This window comes from Lissotriton helveticus, chromosome 2_1, assembly GCF_964261635.1.
Source record: "Lissotriton helveticus chromosome 2_1, aLisHel1.1, whole genome shotgun sequence".
NCBI classification, from domain to species: domain Eukaryota; kingdom Metazoa; phylum Chordata; class Amphibia; order Caudata; family Salamandridae; genus Lissotriton; species Lissotriton helveticus.
In genome coordinates, this window is record NC_136059.1 from 1,321,258,290 (window position 1) to 1,321,276,449 (window position 18,160).

General features: G+C 43.6%; 2 protein-coding genes across 3 annotated transcripts in view; one reads left to right on the plus strand and one right to left on the minus strand.

The window, feature by feature from the left end:
- Positions 1–18,160, minus strand: part of EPHA5 (EPH receptor A5) — an 835,947-nt gene that overhangs the window by 82,422 nt on the left and 735,365 nt on the right. The gene's annotated exons all lie outside the window — the stretch shown is intronic.
- LOC144819133 (hairy/enhancer-of-split related with YRPW motif protein 1-like) lies at positions 1,635–10,165 on the plus strand. The gene is made up of 3 exons (XM_078677118.1): positions 1,635–1,837; positions 4,981–5,048; positions 9,579–10,165. Exons 1-3 carry the CDS (start codon positions 1,635–1,637, stop codon positions 10,163–10,165), a joined length of 858 nt encoding a protein of 285 aa, XP_078533244.1.

The following is an 18,160-nucleotide window of genomic DNA, read 5'->3' on the forward strand; positions in this document are numbered from 1 at the left end:
CTGCGGGCGAGTCCATTTTTTAACAGGGTGGCGTAATTAGACATTCATCCGTACATATATCTCGTGCAAAAGAATTAAGCAAGTGCAGGTACACAAACTACTGAGTACCCGAATGCTCCTTAGAGGTGCGGCAATCTCCCTTAAATGATTTGCAGCAGTACTGAACTTGCAGGTAACTCCCTTTCAAATCACACGACGTTAATGTACTCTGCACGAGACAATACCAACCCATAATCACTGCTTGTATATGACAATATAAATGAGGAGAGACTTAATGTAACAGAAGCCAGATGACAAAATTCGCGCTGTACTTGCAAAGGAAGGAGACTAAACATGACTATGACCCCATCTGATAATACTACCTAGCAGGAGGCCTGATGCAACGAATCGGATACCTGAGGCCCCCTCAACACCACACCCTCCTGTTTGCCAGCATACATACCTCACAAGGAGTGGTTGCAGGAGCTGCCTGGTCAGCGCGGCGCCGGGAGTTCGCAAAAGGGGGCGGGGGGCGAACAAAGGGGCGGAGTCTGAAATAAGAATGGCAAAATTAGGTATAGAAGCCCACACCAGAAGTGCTGCGTGGGTCGGAAGCAACAGTCACATGCTTAAGAAGCTGAACCTCGTGACTAACACCGCAAGTCATAGAGAACCCGGCTGCATCGCAAGCCAGGCGGAGCGAAAAGGAAACATAATGGGGGAGGGAGGACCCGAACACAGTATCCTCTTAACCATGCATTCCACGAAAATGTCCGTCAAAATTGTCCTCACTTACTCACATGCGCCGATATCGAAGAACCGTGACCCAAATTCACCGCCAACAGGCGCCATACACGTCTTGCGCCGGTCAAAGGAAACAAACCACCACCAAAAATAGCCGCACTGGACGCCATTACCCTTAAGCGCCGGACATCACACCATGGTGTCCCTAAAATGGCCGCACCCATCAGCCATTACACACGTGCACCAGGATAGTAGTAAGCAACTGCAAGGAACCAGGACCATCCCCACGCTTGCCCATATATGCATGTATATTAACAAACCACACTGCGTTATAGAATCGCGCCGTTCTTAGTCGTTGGGAGACTGGTGACCCAAGTGTCAGCACAACAAACCTACAACAGACATGCCGCGAAAGGCCCGAGGATGGCCGACACCCAACAATGGTAAGACTGAATGATGTGCTCGGAGTGAATACACCGATGTCGCAGAATTTTAAATATACCCATAATGCGAGTAATAAACTGAATTAGCGCCGCGGTCGGAAGCATGCCACAAGCAACCACAGCCGCCGCGTTATGGATCCGAATAGCCCGGGGTTAGTGCAATGAAAATGACTCCATGCCTCTTACAACCGCCCCTACGTGACAAGTCCCGGGCCGCAACCACAACATGCCGAAGATGACTCAGTTTCCCCCGGGGCGGAAATCAGCATAGAACTGGCGACGCCCGCCTGTGAACACCTCGCACCAAGATACCCGCGGAGCTGCGCTCAGCACAATACGACACCACCCGTGCTCCAGCCGAACTCCCGACAACTTGCCCCACAATAAAGATGACCGCAACCCATATGCGCAATACTTATTGCCCCCAGAAGTGCGAACCCGCCCGACGCACCCGCTGCTCTACCCAGGATGCGCTTGAACCCGCTTGAGCCGCGACGTGACAATACCACCGGCAGCAAAGGCCTCCACGCCCACGGGACGAGACCAGCCGACTCCCCCGGCAGCTACCGCACCTGCAGGAGACCCCTACTGCCATCACACCAAGCACACCCGTTACTTGCGCGCAAACCAGCCACTCAGAAAGTGCCACGATTCAACAGAGTCAAGCTGAGGTAGCGGTATGAATCTATCCCCCGCGCCCGGGTGCTGCTTTGTTCGCGCCCCCTCACAGACTTCAAACCTCGGGACCTGCTGTTCTCCCGCCGCGTAAAAAGGGGGGGGGGGCGCAATGCAAACTGGTGTATCCCGCAATAAACAACGCCGGGCAAGACTCACCGCACCGGAAGACGCCAACAAACACGACGCCAGACCATCGAGGTGCCCCCATGGGACCTCGGCACTGAAGGAGACCTCCAGCCGACAGGAAAAGAGAGTCCCTCTCGAGGACACTACCACGCGTCGAGGCAAAAAGAGTGTCCCAACATGGAACAAGAGTGTCCCAACATGGAACAGCGACGTCCGGGGCGGCAAAGAGGCCTCCCCAGCAGGGCAGAGGTCTGATGAACTCCAGACGGCTCCTCCCCACCGCCCCGGACGTGCATCACTACCAGTCTCCACCAACCAGGGGAGACTGCCTCAGGAGAGGAACTACTGCGTCATGCGGGGGCGGGACAGCCCTCCGTGACTAGGAGCCCGCCCTCCTGATGGCCACTGCGTGGCCTCGGGCAGGCGCAAAACCGTAGCCAACCAGACCCGACGCAATCTATATGTGCCAGTCTTGGCATGAATTATGTGCTTTTACCGTTTTGGACAAATACAATTTTACCGAAAGAAGGAAAAGCTATCTGGAAGGAAAAGAGCTAGGCATCTGATACACCATGAATAGCAATTAACTGTACAGTGCTTGTAAAAAGTAAAATGCATTCATTTTTGACATTTTCACTTTTGATGAAAATCACATGTCTTACTGCTTTTATGACTTGAAAGCCTTGTTCTTCATACTTACAACATTTAAAACATGTTATGTAACAACACCAAATATGGGCAGAAAATTATACTGGTGTTTATCTGTTTTGGTGTATATTTTTGGGGGTTTTGCCACAATAGCGACGCTTAGCTAAGGTGTATTTGAATGTTGTTATCCCTGAAGACGAGTATTTCCAAATGCTGTCGTACGCTGCTACTAGGAAAATTAAGTTGCCACACAAAACAAGTTTGCCAAAAACTGCAAAGGTAAACAAGAAAACAGCCCCTGCTCTTTCCAACATGGGAAGAAAATAACATGAAAATAATTAACCCATTCGCCAGAGGTGAAGATGCCGATAAAGCAAGAGATGTATTTGCCCACTCGCCGACATTAGTGACAACACCTTTTGTCAGAACCACAGCCCACCTAACTCCAGAAAACAATAAATGTACCTATCCCACATATTTGGGTGATTTTATTTGACAAAATGCAGAAGTATAAACCACCTATTTTACAGTGAGCCGTGAAATATGTACAATATTTTCTTGAGGTGAAGACAGGGAAAAGTGCCAGGTACGTTTGTGGTGCTGGAAAGGCAGGACGCCAGAGCTAAGATTCGGGGACAGAATGCCAGGTAAGGGATTGTTTTGAGCGGTGTGAGGGAAAGCTGTCAAGTATGTGTGCATTTGGGAGACAAGCTCAAAGTGGCAGTGATGCATTTTATTTCCATCTTTGTCTAGTACATTGACCGACTCACCTCTTATTTTCTTATTGCATGTCCAAAGACCATTTTTTATTTTACATTTGAGTGATTTGAGTTTTCGGTTTGAATTATTTCTTCCACGCGTTCAACACAGTGACATCATTCATCCCAATATCCAACATACAAAAATCTCAAGTGTGGAGAGACAGAGCGAGAGAGACACCTGTTAACATAAAGTGATATAGGCTGTATTTTTGGTGTCCCAGTGGCACACGGTTATTTGAAACCCCTTGGTATGTGTGCAGCAGTGGTATAAAATTAGCCACCCGAAGCACCCACAGTGCAGGGGGGCCTGAGTTCCCGGGGGACCATCCTGCACTGTGCCCAGGCGGCTTGCCCCAGGCCTGAGAGGTCCTCACTGAGTAAGTGGGGGCCCTCCTTGAACTTTGCAGGGGGTCCACTCAAGTTCTCTACGGTGTGTAGCAAAAAGCTGGGAGTAAACAAATGTTTCAAAGGTGCTGCATGAAATGGCATAGTGTGCTGCACAATGTTCTTTTTATATTGGAAAATGTTTCAATCAATGCCACAATATCCTGGACTGCCCATGATACCTCGGGGATTTAAATATAAAGGAGAAGGTGAAGGCAGTCCAGCAGAGGTGTGTCTTTACAAAGGAAACTTTTTTGTTGGGAGAAGCAGAATATACCAAGGATTTTTTTATTTTATAGAAAGAGTAATAAATGTCTAGAACTGTCTTATAGACTGGGACTAAGGACAATATCATTAAACAATTGAAGAAAGGATGGGACACACAAAGAGAGAAGTTAACTTAGGCCCTGATTTAGACTCTAGTGGATCGCTTACTCCATCATAAATGTGATAAATGTCTTATTACAAGTTCATTATAGCCTATGACACTTTTAATAAGGCAGACAGCACATCTGCCAAGTCTGCAAAGGGCTAACCTTTCCACCAAGCTCTAAATCAGACTCAAAGTATAGTATGTGTTGATACATCAAGCACAGAAATAGAACAGACTGATCTAGCACTCTTTGTATTATGTAGATTTCTATGGATCTATGAAGTGAGAAAGAATGCATACAATAACAAACAGACCTCTTTCTAAAAGTGGCCTATAATTTATCTTAGGAAAGTGGTTAAATTGCGATTTCTTTGTAAATATCTATATATATACAACGCGTTTCTCGGTGTGTATTTATCTGTGCTAATATTATGTCTATAAACTTTTCTAGAAAAACAAACAGTTGAGATGAACAGATTCAAAGTGTTGCGGGGTGCTCTATATAGAAGCTGCTCTCCACCTAAATTTGGAAACTACCCAGAGATCCTGGCTTCCTTTTTTACATAATTTATGCAAAATTCTAAGCCTGAAAATGTATATATATTTCTTTCTTTCATCTAAAAGTATTTTCAAGCCTAATGTAAAAGTTGGTAGTATACCCGATCACGTGGGTGCCTGGATATGTTAAAAGTGTAACAATCAAAGAGCCAACGTAGTACTTGAAAGACCAAAAGAAAATGTACAATGTGTATTGGTGACAGCTAAAATAACTGAATGTGGGCATATTGTGAATGTAAATATGCTGCTTAACTAACAGCATCTAAGGGTGTCATTGCTGACCAAGACACAAAGACTTGGCAGCTGCAACTTGTAAATTGATTCTGGGAGGAGGAGATTTGTCTGGTAATGGTGGTTTTGGGGACAAAGCTGAAATACTGCATTGTATACATTTGCATCATTATGCAACAATGTAATTCTCTACATAATAAAGAGGTTCACAGAGGAGCTAAATCACACTTGGCACATTTTGGTGCATGGTCTGACTGAGGTTTTGGTGACAGGGTTGATGGAAATAGGATTGATTCTTTAATACTTCTGTTTCTGAGCCGCGGCTTTGACTTTGGTAATCCGGGATAAAATGAGGGACTTTTACCGGTCATCGCTATTAATTTATTATATCCCTTATCGCTAGTCTTGGCTGCCTGTGAAGTGCAAATGTTAAGATGACACTAATGTGGCCTAGATATTCCGCAACGGGTATTGTGTTGAAGTAATGATCCCGAAGGCTTAATTGACAGATAAGGACACTTAATCCAAAGGCCTGACAGCCACACAATCATAGGCAGTCTCATTATTCCTGAACATGTGCCTCTTCTGTCCAGCCGTGGAAGAACAAAACAGATCTTGAAAGATAAATTCAGAAAACACTATTTTGAAAAAGCAATTCATGTCAATGCAATATCGGATCTAACCACAAAAAAAACATAAATATCCTTTATGTGAACACTATTTTCCACAAAAAACCTATGGTGAGCCTTGGAGGGCTCTGAGCATATATTCAGATATTTTACTCCTACCGTAGCCTTTAGTGGGTGAAAATGTTGCATAGTGTGGAAGTGGGGTGCTTAAATCCGCAGTTCAGGTTTGCACATCTCTGTCCACTAAGTGACTGGCTCACAGCTGCTGTAGGTAAGACTCATCAAGTCATTGACTTTAAGTTTTTGTTTAGTGACATAGTCGAAATGCGCTGATGTTCTTACTTCAGTTCCATTTGTCTGGGGTGCACTGCACTATAATCCACCATCCCAGTTGGCCTAAATGGCACTATTCTTTAAAGACATATAGATAGCGGTCAATGTATGCTTGTGTTTATCATCTGAACGCCCATCTGAAAATAAAGTATGTGCAGTAGTGTTGATGTCTGTTGTTTGATAGGTTGATGTAGCTGATGTGGTCGTATATAATTTCAGATCACTGTGATCTCTTCTACACCCGTCCTAAGCACTCAATCCATTCTCTACAAATGGAACAAAGGAACTTAAAAATTGTTAATCCCGAAATCTCCAAATTGTAATTTTTCTATGCACTACTATGTGATATTCTGTTTTAATGTACAGTGGAAGATTCATGCAGGTTTTGCTGCCCATCCTTGGAGGATCATTGCACTGCACTCCCGTTGATAGTTTACATATTGACAGATGTGCATGTAGCATGCTGGTTGACGTCACTTGTGTGAGTGTGAGCGAGGAAATAACTCTGATCGCAAAGGTGGTCTACGCGGAGTGCAGAGTGAGAAAAACTCCGCAAGCAGAATTTTACGCCTAGGCCTACAATTTTTTAGTTCAACACCCTGGCAATCATCTTAGGTCAGACAAAGCCAATGCTGAGCACCAAATACAGACCCAAACATGCAAAGGGAGATCTAATTATAATGTAGGTTCATGACTTTGGAACTCCGTGAGCCCAGATAGGTAGAATCAGATAACCCCGGCAGCGTTCAAAAGAAATCTCACGACATGCTTTAAAAAGAAGCATTCACAGCACAGTTTGACCTCACTGGATCCCTCCAAAGACGGGGGTAAGTCCCATGTAAGCAGATTCAGGGCCTCACCTTGAGCTTTGCCTAAGACAGACATGGTAGTTCGGCCCACATGGACCACCATATCCTTCATAAGTGGACCAGTCTGATATATTGGAAAATACATGGCCCTCTTAGGACTAAGAAAACGCCGGAGTTACCGCCAACCTGTGAATTTCCACAGTCCCAGTTTCGCATTTGTTGAGAGATTTAAAGAGAGTCTGTTTCACGGGTTTCTTGATAGGAATGCAACGCCTGAATGCGACGAACCAGTGCTTTGCAAAACAAACAAGCAAATAAAAACGACATAAATAAATAAATACATTTGTGACGGCTAAACTACACCAGTGTGTTTAGCTGCACTCATCTCTGTTAAACGATATAACAGTTATAACAAAGTATGCTACTGCTAAGATGCATTAGAGGAAGCTCCTAGTGCTTATTGATGATGGAAGCACAGAACATTCGTCAGTCAGTCAAAGTTTATTGTATGATTAATTAAAATCTTTACAAATATCCCCAAAAAATAAAATATCTTTACATTCGCAGTTAAAACCAGACAACATTGATAATATCCCATTGGTTCTTTAGCTAAGGTGCGTGTGCTTAACCAGTGCATAAAATGTTCCAGAACTTTCTTGTACTTAACACATTTGTCATTGGCTTTAAAGCACAAGGCGCGTCATGATTTATGCACTCTCCCAAAGAGGTCTGCTGTGTGCCTAGATGTTCTAAAATGACCATAATAGATACTGCTCTTGATGAGAAAATACTTCACGGTGATTTGTTTCATATTATCATCCCAAATCTTGAGCTGCAAGCTTCATCATGATACATGTGACATACAGTTGTTCACCCCAAAAAAAATCAATGACCTAGAAAAACAAGCATTGAATATGTAGGGCCTGATTCACAAAGGGCCTCTGCGTTCGTGGTGGAGACCCCGCAGTTGTGGAGGAGCTCTGCATTCAGGGCGAATCCTCATTGCGGCGAATGCACCCCGAGTATAGAGACTCCCCCGTGACTGCGGGGCCTCGGCCAGGAGTGCGGAGACCCTTTGTGAATCATGCCCACAGAGCGGTAACAACTCTATAAAAAACTTTCACTATATTGTTGTTACATTTTAATTCTGCTGTAAAAAACCACAATGAAAATGAATACTAAATAATTTAAATAGCAGCGTAAGTTACCTTAAATTTTCCTTTTTTTAAATTATTATTAATGGTAAACAACCCTGTGGCTGAGAGTGGTATGCTGCTCATTTAAACATCTATAATTTAATAGTCATGAGTATGACTCGTCGTCTGGTCTTTGGCCTATGTGCTATAGAAGAATAATGGTTACCTCTGAATATAGATGTAAAGATTTTCTTGCACCCAGTTTCAGCTTATATGTGCAAAATAACATTCGCAGTTCTAAAATCTCATTCCTGACTATCAGAACAGATACAGTGAGGCTTTGCCATAGCACGTGGAATTTGTACATATGGAGGTTCTGCCATTGTTATGGAATTACTGATTTTGCAAGTGCATGTTTTGGGGTTGGTTTGTAGGCATTTCTGGGTAAGTTCGCATGTAATGCTGGTGAACACACACAAACATATCATATTGCAGGTACTATTCAACAATCTGCAGGCAGTTTTTCCCTCGATAACCGTATGCTAATATGATAAGTTTTGTTCCTGGATGGTTATGGGGAAACACACCAATTTTTCAGACGGTTGCTGGGGAATGGATTTTGCAACACTGAAAAATATGTTTATTGTGGAGGAACAAAGAAAAATATAATATGTAATGTGCTAATGCGCATTTGCATTGCAAATCTACAGTTACGCGTGGAATAGTAGATCTATTTACAAGTCTGAATGTAGAAATAGTTATGCATTTATGAACAACTGTGGTCGTTTTTTTAGGATAACGCGCAGTGCTTAATTTGTGCCAGTGGTTTCCAGTGCTCAGCCCCGGCACTTAATAGTCAACACCGGCTCTTATGGAACTCGGCCACATGGCGGTGCTGTTCGTTACTTTTGAAATGAGCACAACAGTTATTTAACTATTTAATATAGATTAAAAATTGCAAATACCTGCTGCCTGAGCCATTAGGAGTGAGATGGTTATTAGTTGTGCTGTTACACATTAGCAGCGCTGGCGGGGAAATGGCCAATGTGTGCTGCTTTGGCTTTCTGACGAGAGCTCCGGTATTTTGTTTTTTTTACAAATCAAGCACTGCTCCTGGGATTCTTCGTTAATTCTGTAAAAGTCCTTTTTTTCTTCAAAATGTAGGTTAAGGGCAAGCAAAACTCAGATTTTCTTTTCAAGCCTTTGTGACTCAGACCTTATGATTTGGAGGGATATTTTTGGCAATGCATTTTGAATGTGCCCTCTACCGAGCTTCTACTGACTGATTTTTAGGTTGAGCGTAGCGCAGCCGCATTCGCTGCTCTATGGGAGGCTTCTTGTCAGCATTCCAAACTTCCCCTAAACTTCTCTGTGTGGGTTTGGCAACTCCCAAACATTCCATTGGTCTTTGTGTGTGGCTTTCAATAATGAAAGTAGGCAAATGGCCAAAGGCGGGTGTATCCCCCTACTTTTCTGTAAATGTTCACTCCCATAGCGTTTTGATGTCTGGAGCGAGCAGCGGCGCGCATTGTGGCAGCTGCATTCCTCCCTTGTTGTTGTGGATCATGTTACTAATGAAACACAGCGTGGTCGCTTAGCCACGCTTGTTTTCTGTTTCTGTGCACTTTCTTGTACATTGTTAATATTAATACAGGAATACAGAAGCGAACATCTCTATTCTCGGATTTTGGTTCTTCAGCGCTGGGGGGAATTGTTATAACAAAGCGTCTCACCTTTCTTCTTTAGGCTACTTCGATGCACATGCTTTGGCAATGGACTATCGCAGTTTGGGATTCAGAGAGGGCCTGGTGGAAGTGGCGCGGTATCTCAGCATTATTGAAGGGCTCGATACCGCTGACCCTCTGATGGTGCGCCTGGTCTCCCACCTGAACTATGCCTCGCAGCGGGAAGCAGCTAGCAGTACGCACACGGGCATCGGACACATCTCCTGGGGTGGCACCGTGTTCGGACATCACCCTCATCTCACCTACCCGCTGATGCTGACACAGAATGCCCACAACAACACTAGCACAACAGCCCCCTCCACAGAAGCACATCACCAAAGTAGGCCGGTGGCTGCCTCCTCACACTCGGACACCCCTTTTTTAAGAGTGCCCCCTAATAGCAGCCTGGCGTCTGTGCTCCCGCTCATTGGCTCTTCAAAACTCTCTGGCCCCCTGTTATCTTCCATGACGTCCTTAACTGCATTTCCTTTTTCATTTGGGTCTTTCCACTTGCTATCCCCAAATGTAATGAGCCTGTCTGGACCAGTGCAGGCATCAAATATTGGCAAGCCCTGCAGACCATGGGGAACAGATATTGGGGCTTTCTGAGAACTTCTGTAGCGGTTTATGGCTAAGACGGATTATAAAATCCAGCTGTGCTGGGTTGTACTTAATGTGTTTCCTACTGCTGACATTTGTGGTGGGAAAGGAGGGTAATGGTACAATGTTCAACAAACGTTTGTAAACACATTTTAATATTATTTTCTTTCTTAAGCAGCAGCAGTGTACTGTGAGAAAAGATAATTTGCATACGGTCACACCATTTATTCAAGCTGGAAGCTGAGATCCGAGACACAGGGTTTCTTACTACCACTAGACCATGTCTGCCAGGGCCGAGATAGGCAACTGATTGTTCAGGATGTCATTGGAACCAGGGTGCTGTGATGTTACAACATGGCCGTCTGGTCCTGTAATGCTGAAGTGCAGACTCAGTCTGCCGGGTTGCGCAGTGAGCGAACTCCTGCTGTGAAGATCTGTGTCACTAGTAATCTCCTAAACGTAAACTCTGTGGAGCGCGCTACTCCACCTTTCATCCTTCAGAGACCGATAACATCACCCAGATTAACATAGTATAACTTTGCATATGCTTGATGTTCTTATGGGCAGGGAAAGCAGTAACAGGTGCGCTGTTTTCTGAAATGATGAGAATTAGCTGATTTTCAAGACATCGTGAACAGCTGTGGACCCAACGGGACTGCACAGCTCAGGATAAAATCGGGAGCCTTGTCAAGTGCCGAGCAGGGTGTCTGCACCTGGGTAGTTTGGGCCTGCAGCTCCTGTTGTAAAACTTGAATTTTCTAAGATTAAAAAAACAAAAGTTACCAAACCTAATAACGCCAAACAATTCTTGTCGCTGAAGTATGTTCCTGCCCAACTATGACGAACGCAGCCAAAAAATGCATGTATACAAGACTTTGAAATAACCCGTCTCTTTGTAGCTGTCAGGCCTCTGTAAGAACGTCTTGTTGGTTTTACTACCTAGGTTAGTCAGTCAGCCGCCAACCAACCATCCATCCGCTCTAGCTTTCCTGACCCACCCACCCCCATCCATCACTCAGCCTGCCTTCCCCTCTCCGCATCTCTTCATCCAGTCGGTCTGCATCTCAAACATCTATCCCTCCATCTATCCAGTCGATCTGGACTCACCCCGAGTATACTTTCTTCCCTCTCAGGACTGATAACTCTCGCCCATGCCCACCTTAAGCACTCTCTGATCTCTGCCTGAACCATGATCATTTCAAATCGCTCTCTGGTTAGCGCAGAAGCCTTCCTGATTATGCTAAATACCTGATTATAGGATTCACTTAACAAAGCTGCGATTCTCTCTATAGGACTCTTCCTCATTAGCACTCTCTGATCCCCTCTCTAAACATGCTAAAGCGTTCTAAAAGCGCTCTCTGCTCACTCTGAAGGAGTGATTAACCTATACATGCTCTGAGTGAATCTATCAACATGCCTATTCCTTCTTAAAGCATTCAATGGTTTCCACTAAAGTGCCTCCTGTTTGTCTCCAGTACGATCCTTGATTTTCTCTCTCTCTCTCTTCCTCTCTCTCCTTCTCTCTCCCTCTCTCCCTCTCTTTCTCTTTCCCTCTCTCTTTCTCTCTTTACCTCTAGAGACACGTAGATCTTCCGTAGTCTGATGATGCTACAGACGTGTAGATTGTCTGATGCTACAGACATGTAGATCACCTGGTGTCTGATGCTACAGACATGCAGATCTTTTGTAGTCGGATGCTACAGATGCATAAATCAGTCTGATGATACTACAGATCTTCTGGAGTCTGATGATACTACAAAAGATGGACGGAATGCAGAACCAATCAAAACATTCACCCCCCAGTCAAGAGATCTGGGTTAAATCCATCGTTCTTTTGCTCAGCATGCCACCCCAGTTTGGTCCCAGCCATTTGCAAATCAGTCTTGACCCTGTACTCAAGGGAACAGTCCAGCCTGAACTGCCAAGCCAGCTCCTCCCTGGACTGGAAACAAGCATCCTGGAACCGGTTTCGGGGTATCACCCCTCATCAGCCACGCTAGCTTGAATCCAGCAACACAGTGAAAACACAGTACTTTGCTTTAGCCAAACCTTGCATACATTGCTATTTGCACCATCTCAGTCCCTAAGCCTTCTAAAGTTGATATATTGAAAAAACCACACATTTCACTAAAACATTAAGGTATTTGTATCATTTTAATCCACACTTACAAGATCTCCAAACGTTGGGTACATCAAACGCTCTCTTTTCTCCTAAGGCACCGGTTGGGTCACATAGCTTAAAAACAAGCCAATAGCTCTAGCTAAGCACTTTTAAACTCCCAAAGGCAAGACCAATTGGCTATGCCAATGCTTGTTTAGGTCTGTCAAGACAGCACAGTTGTCTCCAAAACATATTCTTGCCAATTGTTTTAAAAGCATAAATAGAGTGAGCAGATTTCTAAAGGAGTTTGTGATTAAAAAATTGGATATCTACACTACGACTTAAATGTAAATACCACAGTGCAGATTTCCTAATTTTTTTGTGAACATGTCCCTCTATGTTTTCCAGAAACTATGCTAAACAAGCAGCAAAGCTGAACAGTGAAAACACACCAATAAAGAGAAAAAAAGAACTATTTGCTATGGAGGCGCTCTTTCGAAATAGAAAACCTGAATACGCTGGCCCTTTAACTGCGAATGCACAAACTTGATATTTTGTTCCAGGGTAGGTTGATGTGCGAGATTTTAATCAATCTTCCTTTTGCCCCGAGAAGCGGGAGCCAGAAGAGGAAAGGAGCTGGTGTCTAATCTGCGGATTCGAAAAAGTAATAACGTTTACCAGTCCTGAGGGGGTTGGTTGTCCAAGCTCCGAACCAATGAAATACTCATCATTAGGCCAGCCATGGCTTGTGGCAAAATGTAGGCTGCCTTCCTCTGCAGTCGGGCGCAGCCTGGAGAGAGCAGCAATGAATATCACACAAAACACGACAGGAACCAGAGAAAATCCCATATTTTCTTTTCTCATAAATGTGCTCTCTTGTCTACTTTTGGTCTTTTCCCTCAACAGTAAATGAAAAATGGAAGCATTCATTTTGCTGGCGCCTCAGTCCGCCTCCACTCATCCAGTTCCACCCCACCCCCAGCACCCCCCACCCTTACCCGTCGATGATCTGGCTGCTCCAAACACATCTAGAAGACCACCCTGACAATAAACCCACGAATATTTAAAATGATAATTCACATTTTGTTTTTCGAATTCAAATTCAAAGCTCTGATTACATAAAATGCAGGGAGCTATATTAAATCCAAGCGCTGTAGTTACTATATTTTAAGGGCCATATTCACGAGTTTAGTAGCGATGGGGCAGCTCAGCAAGTCACAGGGAAGGGGCAGAAATTCCCATATTTATCCAATACGGTGCATTCCTGTCCTTTTCCCTTGCGCATACGCCATTTTGGCAGCCTATGGTGCAAGGGTGTCTGTGCTGTAGGCAGGATTGTTTTTGTGCAGAAAATAGCAACTTTCTGCAAAAAAACAAGACTCAGAGGCTGTTTCTTCTATGCATGCCGCAGAATGCAGCACACATTGAAAGAGGAAAAACTAGGAGAAATAAACATTTCTCCTTGTTATGCTGCTTCTGGGTAGGCGCATCTTTTTGGTGCATTCCCAGGTTTACCAGGTCTTATAAATCTGGGAATGTGTTAAAAACCATACAACACCCACACAACGCTCACAGAACGTCTACCTAGGGCAGAGTACTGCAACGCAGTGATTTGCGCTGTGTTGTATTACTCCATATTTTTGGAGCAACTCAAAGCCACACAAAGTGGCTTTGCATGGCTTCAAAAATATGACTTAAGATTTGCATCACTCTTGCACCACGTTGAGTGGTGCAGACGCAAACTGGGTCATAAATATGGCCCTCAGTTCTTTTCAGTGGATGTCATTTTGAAGCAAACAACTGTCCACAGCATGTTTACTAAATCTAATGTCACTGACATGCAATCAAGTTTTCCCAGGTTGTTACTCTCATAAAGACAAAATGCATGCACACGAAGGAATACAAATAAGAATTAAAAAGTGTTACACAAATCTTTGAAAAATAATTGATGCAATAAACATTTTAGCAGAAAATTGTGAAATCGAAGGCAGATCCACTCAGGAGAACCGAATGGGGCAACACCCAAGGAATGCAAAGCTCGTTCCCTTTTCTCTGGGACGCAGGTGAACGATGGTAGGGTGATGGTTTGCTGTCCTCCTGATGCTAATTTGAGGGATGTGTTTTTAACTGCAGGCACCCAGAGAAGCATATGAATAAACAATCCACACCTGAGGAATCTATTCACAAGTATTTGTTATCAAGCATTGGTAAAGCCCATAGGGCTCACTTTTGTTAGTCAGCATTGGCTAAACCAAAATGTCTGGATGTTTGTTAAGAGAAGGGCTTGGAAATAATTGAGAGACTTTGAATTCGTTGGTTCCAGCTGCCCTAAAAAGAAAATATCATAATGAAACAAGCACTTGGTCCACAACAAAATGTAAGCTAGGCATAGGCTCCCTGTGTCGAACAGGAAATAAACATGCAAGGGTGATTGGTGAACAGCCTAAGCTTGTCATAGAGGCAAACTTGGCACCATTACTAAACAAAAAAAGTGATAATCCATAAATTAAAATGCCATCATATCCGTAAGGTAAATACATTAAAAAACATGCATTGACTCTGATTCACAAGCTACACTTCATACTGCATCCGCAGTTAAGCAAAAGGACTACTTTAATGCCGTCACCAAAACCTAGCTGTAACACAAATGGCACAACACAGCCATCCATGAAGTGCCATGGGCTTGATAGATAGCCCATCCAACCAATGGCAAGTCATTAAAAAATGTGAGAGCCAATGACTGATAGGGGCTAACCCAAAGCCCACTCTCTAGCAGTACTTCTGATGTGTACTGTTTTACCACAATAAGGGTAACCAGAGAGGCGAATGCTTTCTGCAATGAGACCTAAAAGTGCCAATGCAGAAAACAAACTATTTTTTTAAGTACTCTCATGGCCAGCCTTTTTTGCTTTGACCAGTTACCTACATGATATAGGTAATAAGATATTGAAAGGAAAATTACCCTTGTGATGCATTCCCTGTCTGCAGAAGACATTTCAAGACTGCATCAGGGGAAATAAGTCTTACTACTTCATATACAGTTTCCCTAATTAGTTAATGTAATGACTGCAAGGAATAGTACCAAGGCTCTAATCATAGTCTGCTTAATTATGTATTTCCAAATTTACTTTCATGCAAGTCAACCAGCTAAATTTCACAGAGCTGAAGGACCCAGATATCGCCTGGAGGCCAAGCGCTGGGGATTCCACCTTCCACCGCGCGCATTATTTTATACCAGTAATGGGAAAAAACTATTTCAATTAAACAACAATTAATTGAAGATTTCAGTGCCATGTCACTCACTAATAGAGGCAAGTTTTAAGAGCCATACAAATGACTTTGGTTTTGATTACTCGGCTCCAGGGAGATAAATGGACTTTTTTGTGGTCCAAGGTGTGCTAAGTAGGAACGTGGGACTGAAATACACGAGCTCCTGACTTCTGGCCCTCAGACAGAAGACCAGACCTCCATATTACATGTAATACGTGTTCAAATGCAGAAATAGCTAGGAATAAACACAGAGGGTTGTTTACAGTCTTACAGCCATCGCCAATGAAAAGTGGTTTATAGTGGCCCCTGCTTTAAACCCCTTCCATGCTGATGACGAACCCCAGCCGTCACGCTCCACGGTGCTCGGGTTCGTCACGGCCCGCCCTGTTCTTTTGTTTACCGCACAGCGGCAGAATTGGCCCAGCATGGAAGGGGTTAAGGTCTGGCCTGGTTGCAGCTTTAGCAGTCTCATATAAACAAAAACAATCACTAATACAAAAAATGCATTTATATATACACATACAAGAGGGCCTTTGCTTCAGCCCTGTTCATCCATTGGTATGTTTACTTAGCATTCACATTTTGCTTCTGCCCACCACACCAGACAGCATTTGGCAAAAGTTCAGTCACTTCAACCATTGGCTGTTTTGCACTGTAAGTGACAACCTTGTTTTCTGATGATTTGAGCACATATGCTTAAAAAGAAGTGCATTTCAGTGCCAGGGTTCAGTGCCCAATATTTTATTTTGCTAATGTTTTTTTTTCTTTTCAATTCTGTAACATTGTTTTATTATTTTTAGCCATCCTCGGCTGTTCATACTGTGTTTTTAGCTTACATTAGTTCTAAGATAACTGTTCTTTTTTATTGCTCCAATAAGAATCCAACTTTCCTATGATGAACTTTAAAATTAAAAAAGGTTTCTCTCCCTGCTTAAAGTACAAATGCTTGTTAAGAAGCACCAGTTGTGTTCCACAAAAATGATTTTTTTTATTACAATTTTTTTATTGCCAGCATTTGGCCCCATATTTAGACAGCAATTTGTTTCCTTTTATGATTTTCCTTCTTCTTTTTATTTCTGTGGCATATCTTTGCAATAAAAAATAAAACAAATCCAACCATTTCACCAGAATCCCAAGGTCAGATCTATTGTCTTTGCTAATTCTTATCTACCTCGATGTCCTAAAAATAGGCACATGTTCACAGGACTACAAAGTAAATAGCAAATAAATCGATGCACTCTTGAAAAAGCACCGTCATAAACTGACAGGTCATGCTGCATTTGAGAACCTAACTTGCATATGATCACATAACTCTAGATTAAAAAGAATGTAGTCTATCATGCTACTGCGTACCCCGTTATCAAATGTGGGATCCCCCTCTTTATCAGATTTAGTTCTACCATTTGCCACCCTTAGCCCCTGCTCTAGACATAAGGCTTTAAGCTGCAATGCAGCTTGTGAGCACCTCTTGATAGGAGGAATAGTCAGTTGCGGAATATCCCAAGTGAGATCTTCCTCAATTACTAATTCGATATCGTTATTATCCAGTGGTTCGAAGCAGCAATTGAGGTCTCCAGCTATCAACATATTCCCTTTACCATTGTAATAACTAAGATGGGAGTCCAGCAGGGAGACTATCTCTGAGGGTTTACCCCCGGATTTGCCACTTGCATTTATGTTAAAGATGTACATGTCTTTGCATTTGGGGCTTTGTATTCTAGTAATTAGGATCTCACTGCTACTTAAATCCAACTGAGTAACTATATACCTATCATCCTGTCTAACCCAGGTCGTCAAGCCCCACATAGGCCTTCCCCTCCTTCTTGGGGTAGCTGGGCTGTAAAAGTTCAAGTATCCCTGCCTAAACTGGGGTTCCATCTGCCAGGTTTCCTGAAATAGGATAACTGTATGTTTATCTATAAATGTTAGCCAGTCTTGGGACATTAATTTATTGTTTAGTCCTGCAATATTCCAGGACACCAAAGACTGTGCTATAGGTGAGTTACTGGTACTCTCATTGGGCTGGCATTGACTGCCTAGTGGAGCATTGGCAATTATCAACTGGCCCAGGGTTGGGGCGACAACAACTGGACTCTGGACGATCGAGGTGGGACTTAGTTCTGGGGTTGATTTCCTATTGCGATTTGCATCACTGTAATATTCCGACGAACCCGGAGTTATGAGTGTACTACTAGGTCCCTCCCTTATTATTTCAACAACTCCCTCACATTGGTTAATGGCTATTCCCGTACTTTTGTAATCCAAAGGGGTTCCCAGTCAGTCGTTGGCGTCTAAGGTACTCAATGCATCATAGCGATTAGACATTACAATTCCCTTGGCGTTGCCACTTGGCCTGTCGCCCAACTGCCTATAACGGATTTGTATTTTATGCATATCATGACTATAAAAAAACCCAAGCGGTAGGATGTTGATACCCTCCTGAATGAATCTTGTTTGTGCACCCCAATCCAGTATATCCCTGACCAGAGCTGGTGACCTGAAGCTGAGAACAATGCAATCTCCTTCGAAGCTCTTCTGGGATTGCCCTACCCATGGGACCCTTCTAACCCTCATGAATTGTTCGAAAAGGTGATTACCTAGCCCAGTTTTCTGGTTTAAATAATGAAGTGATT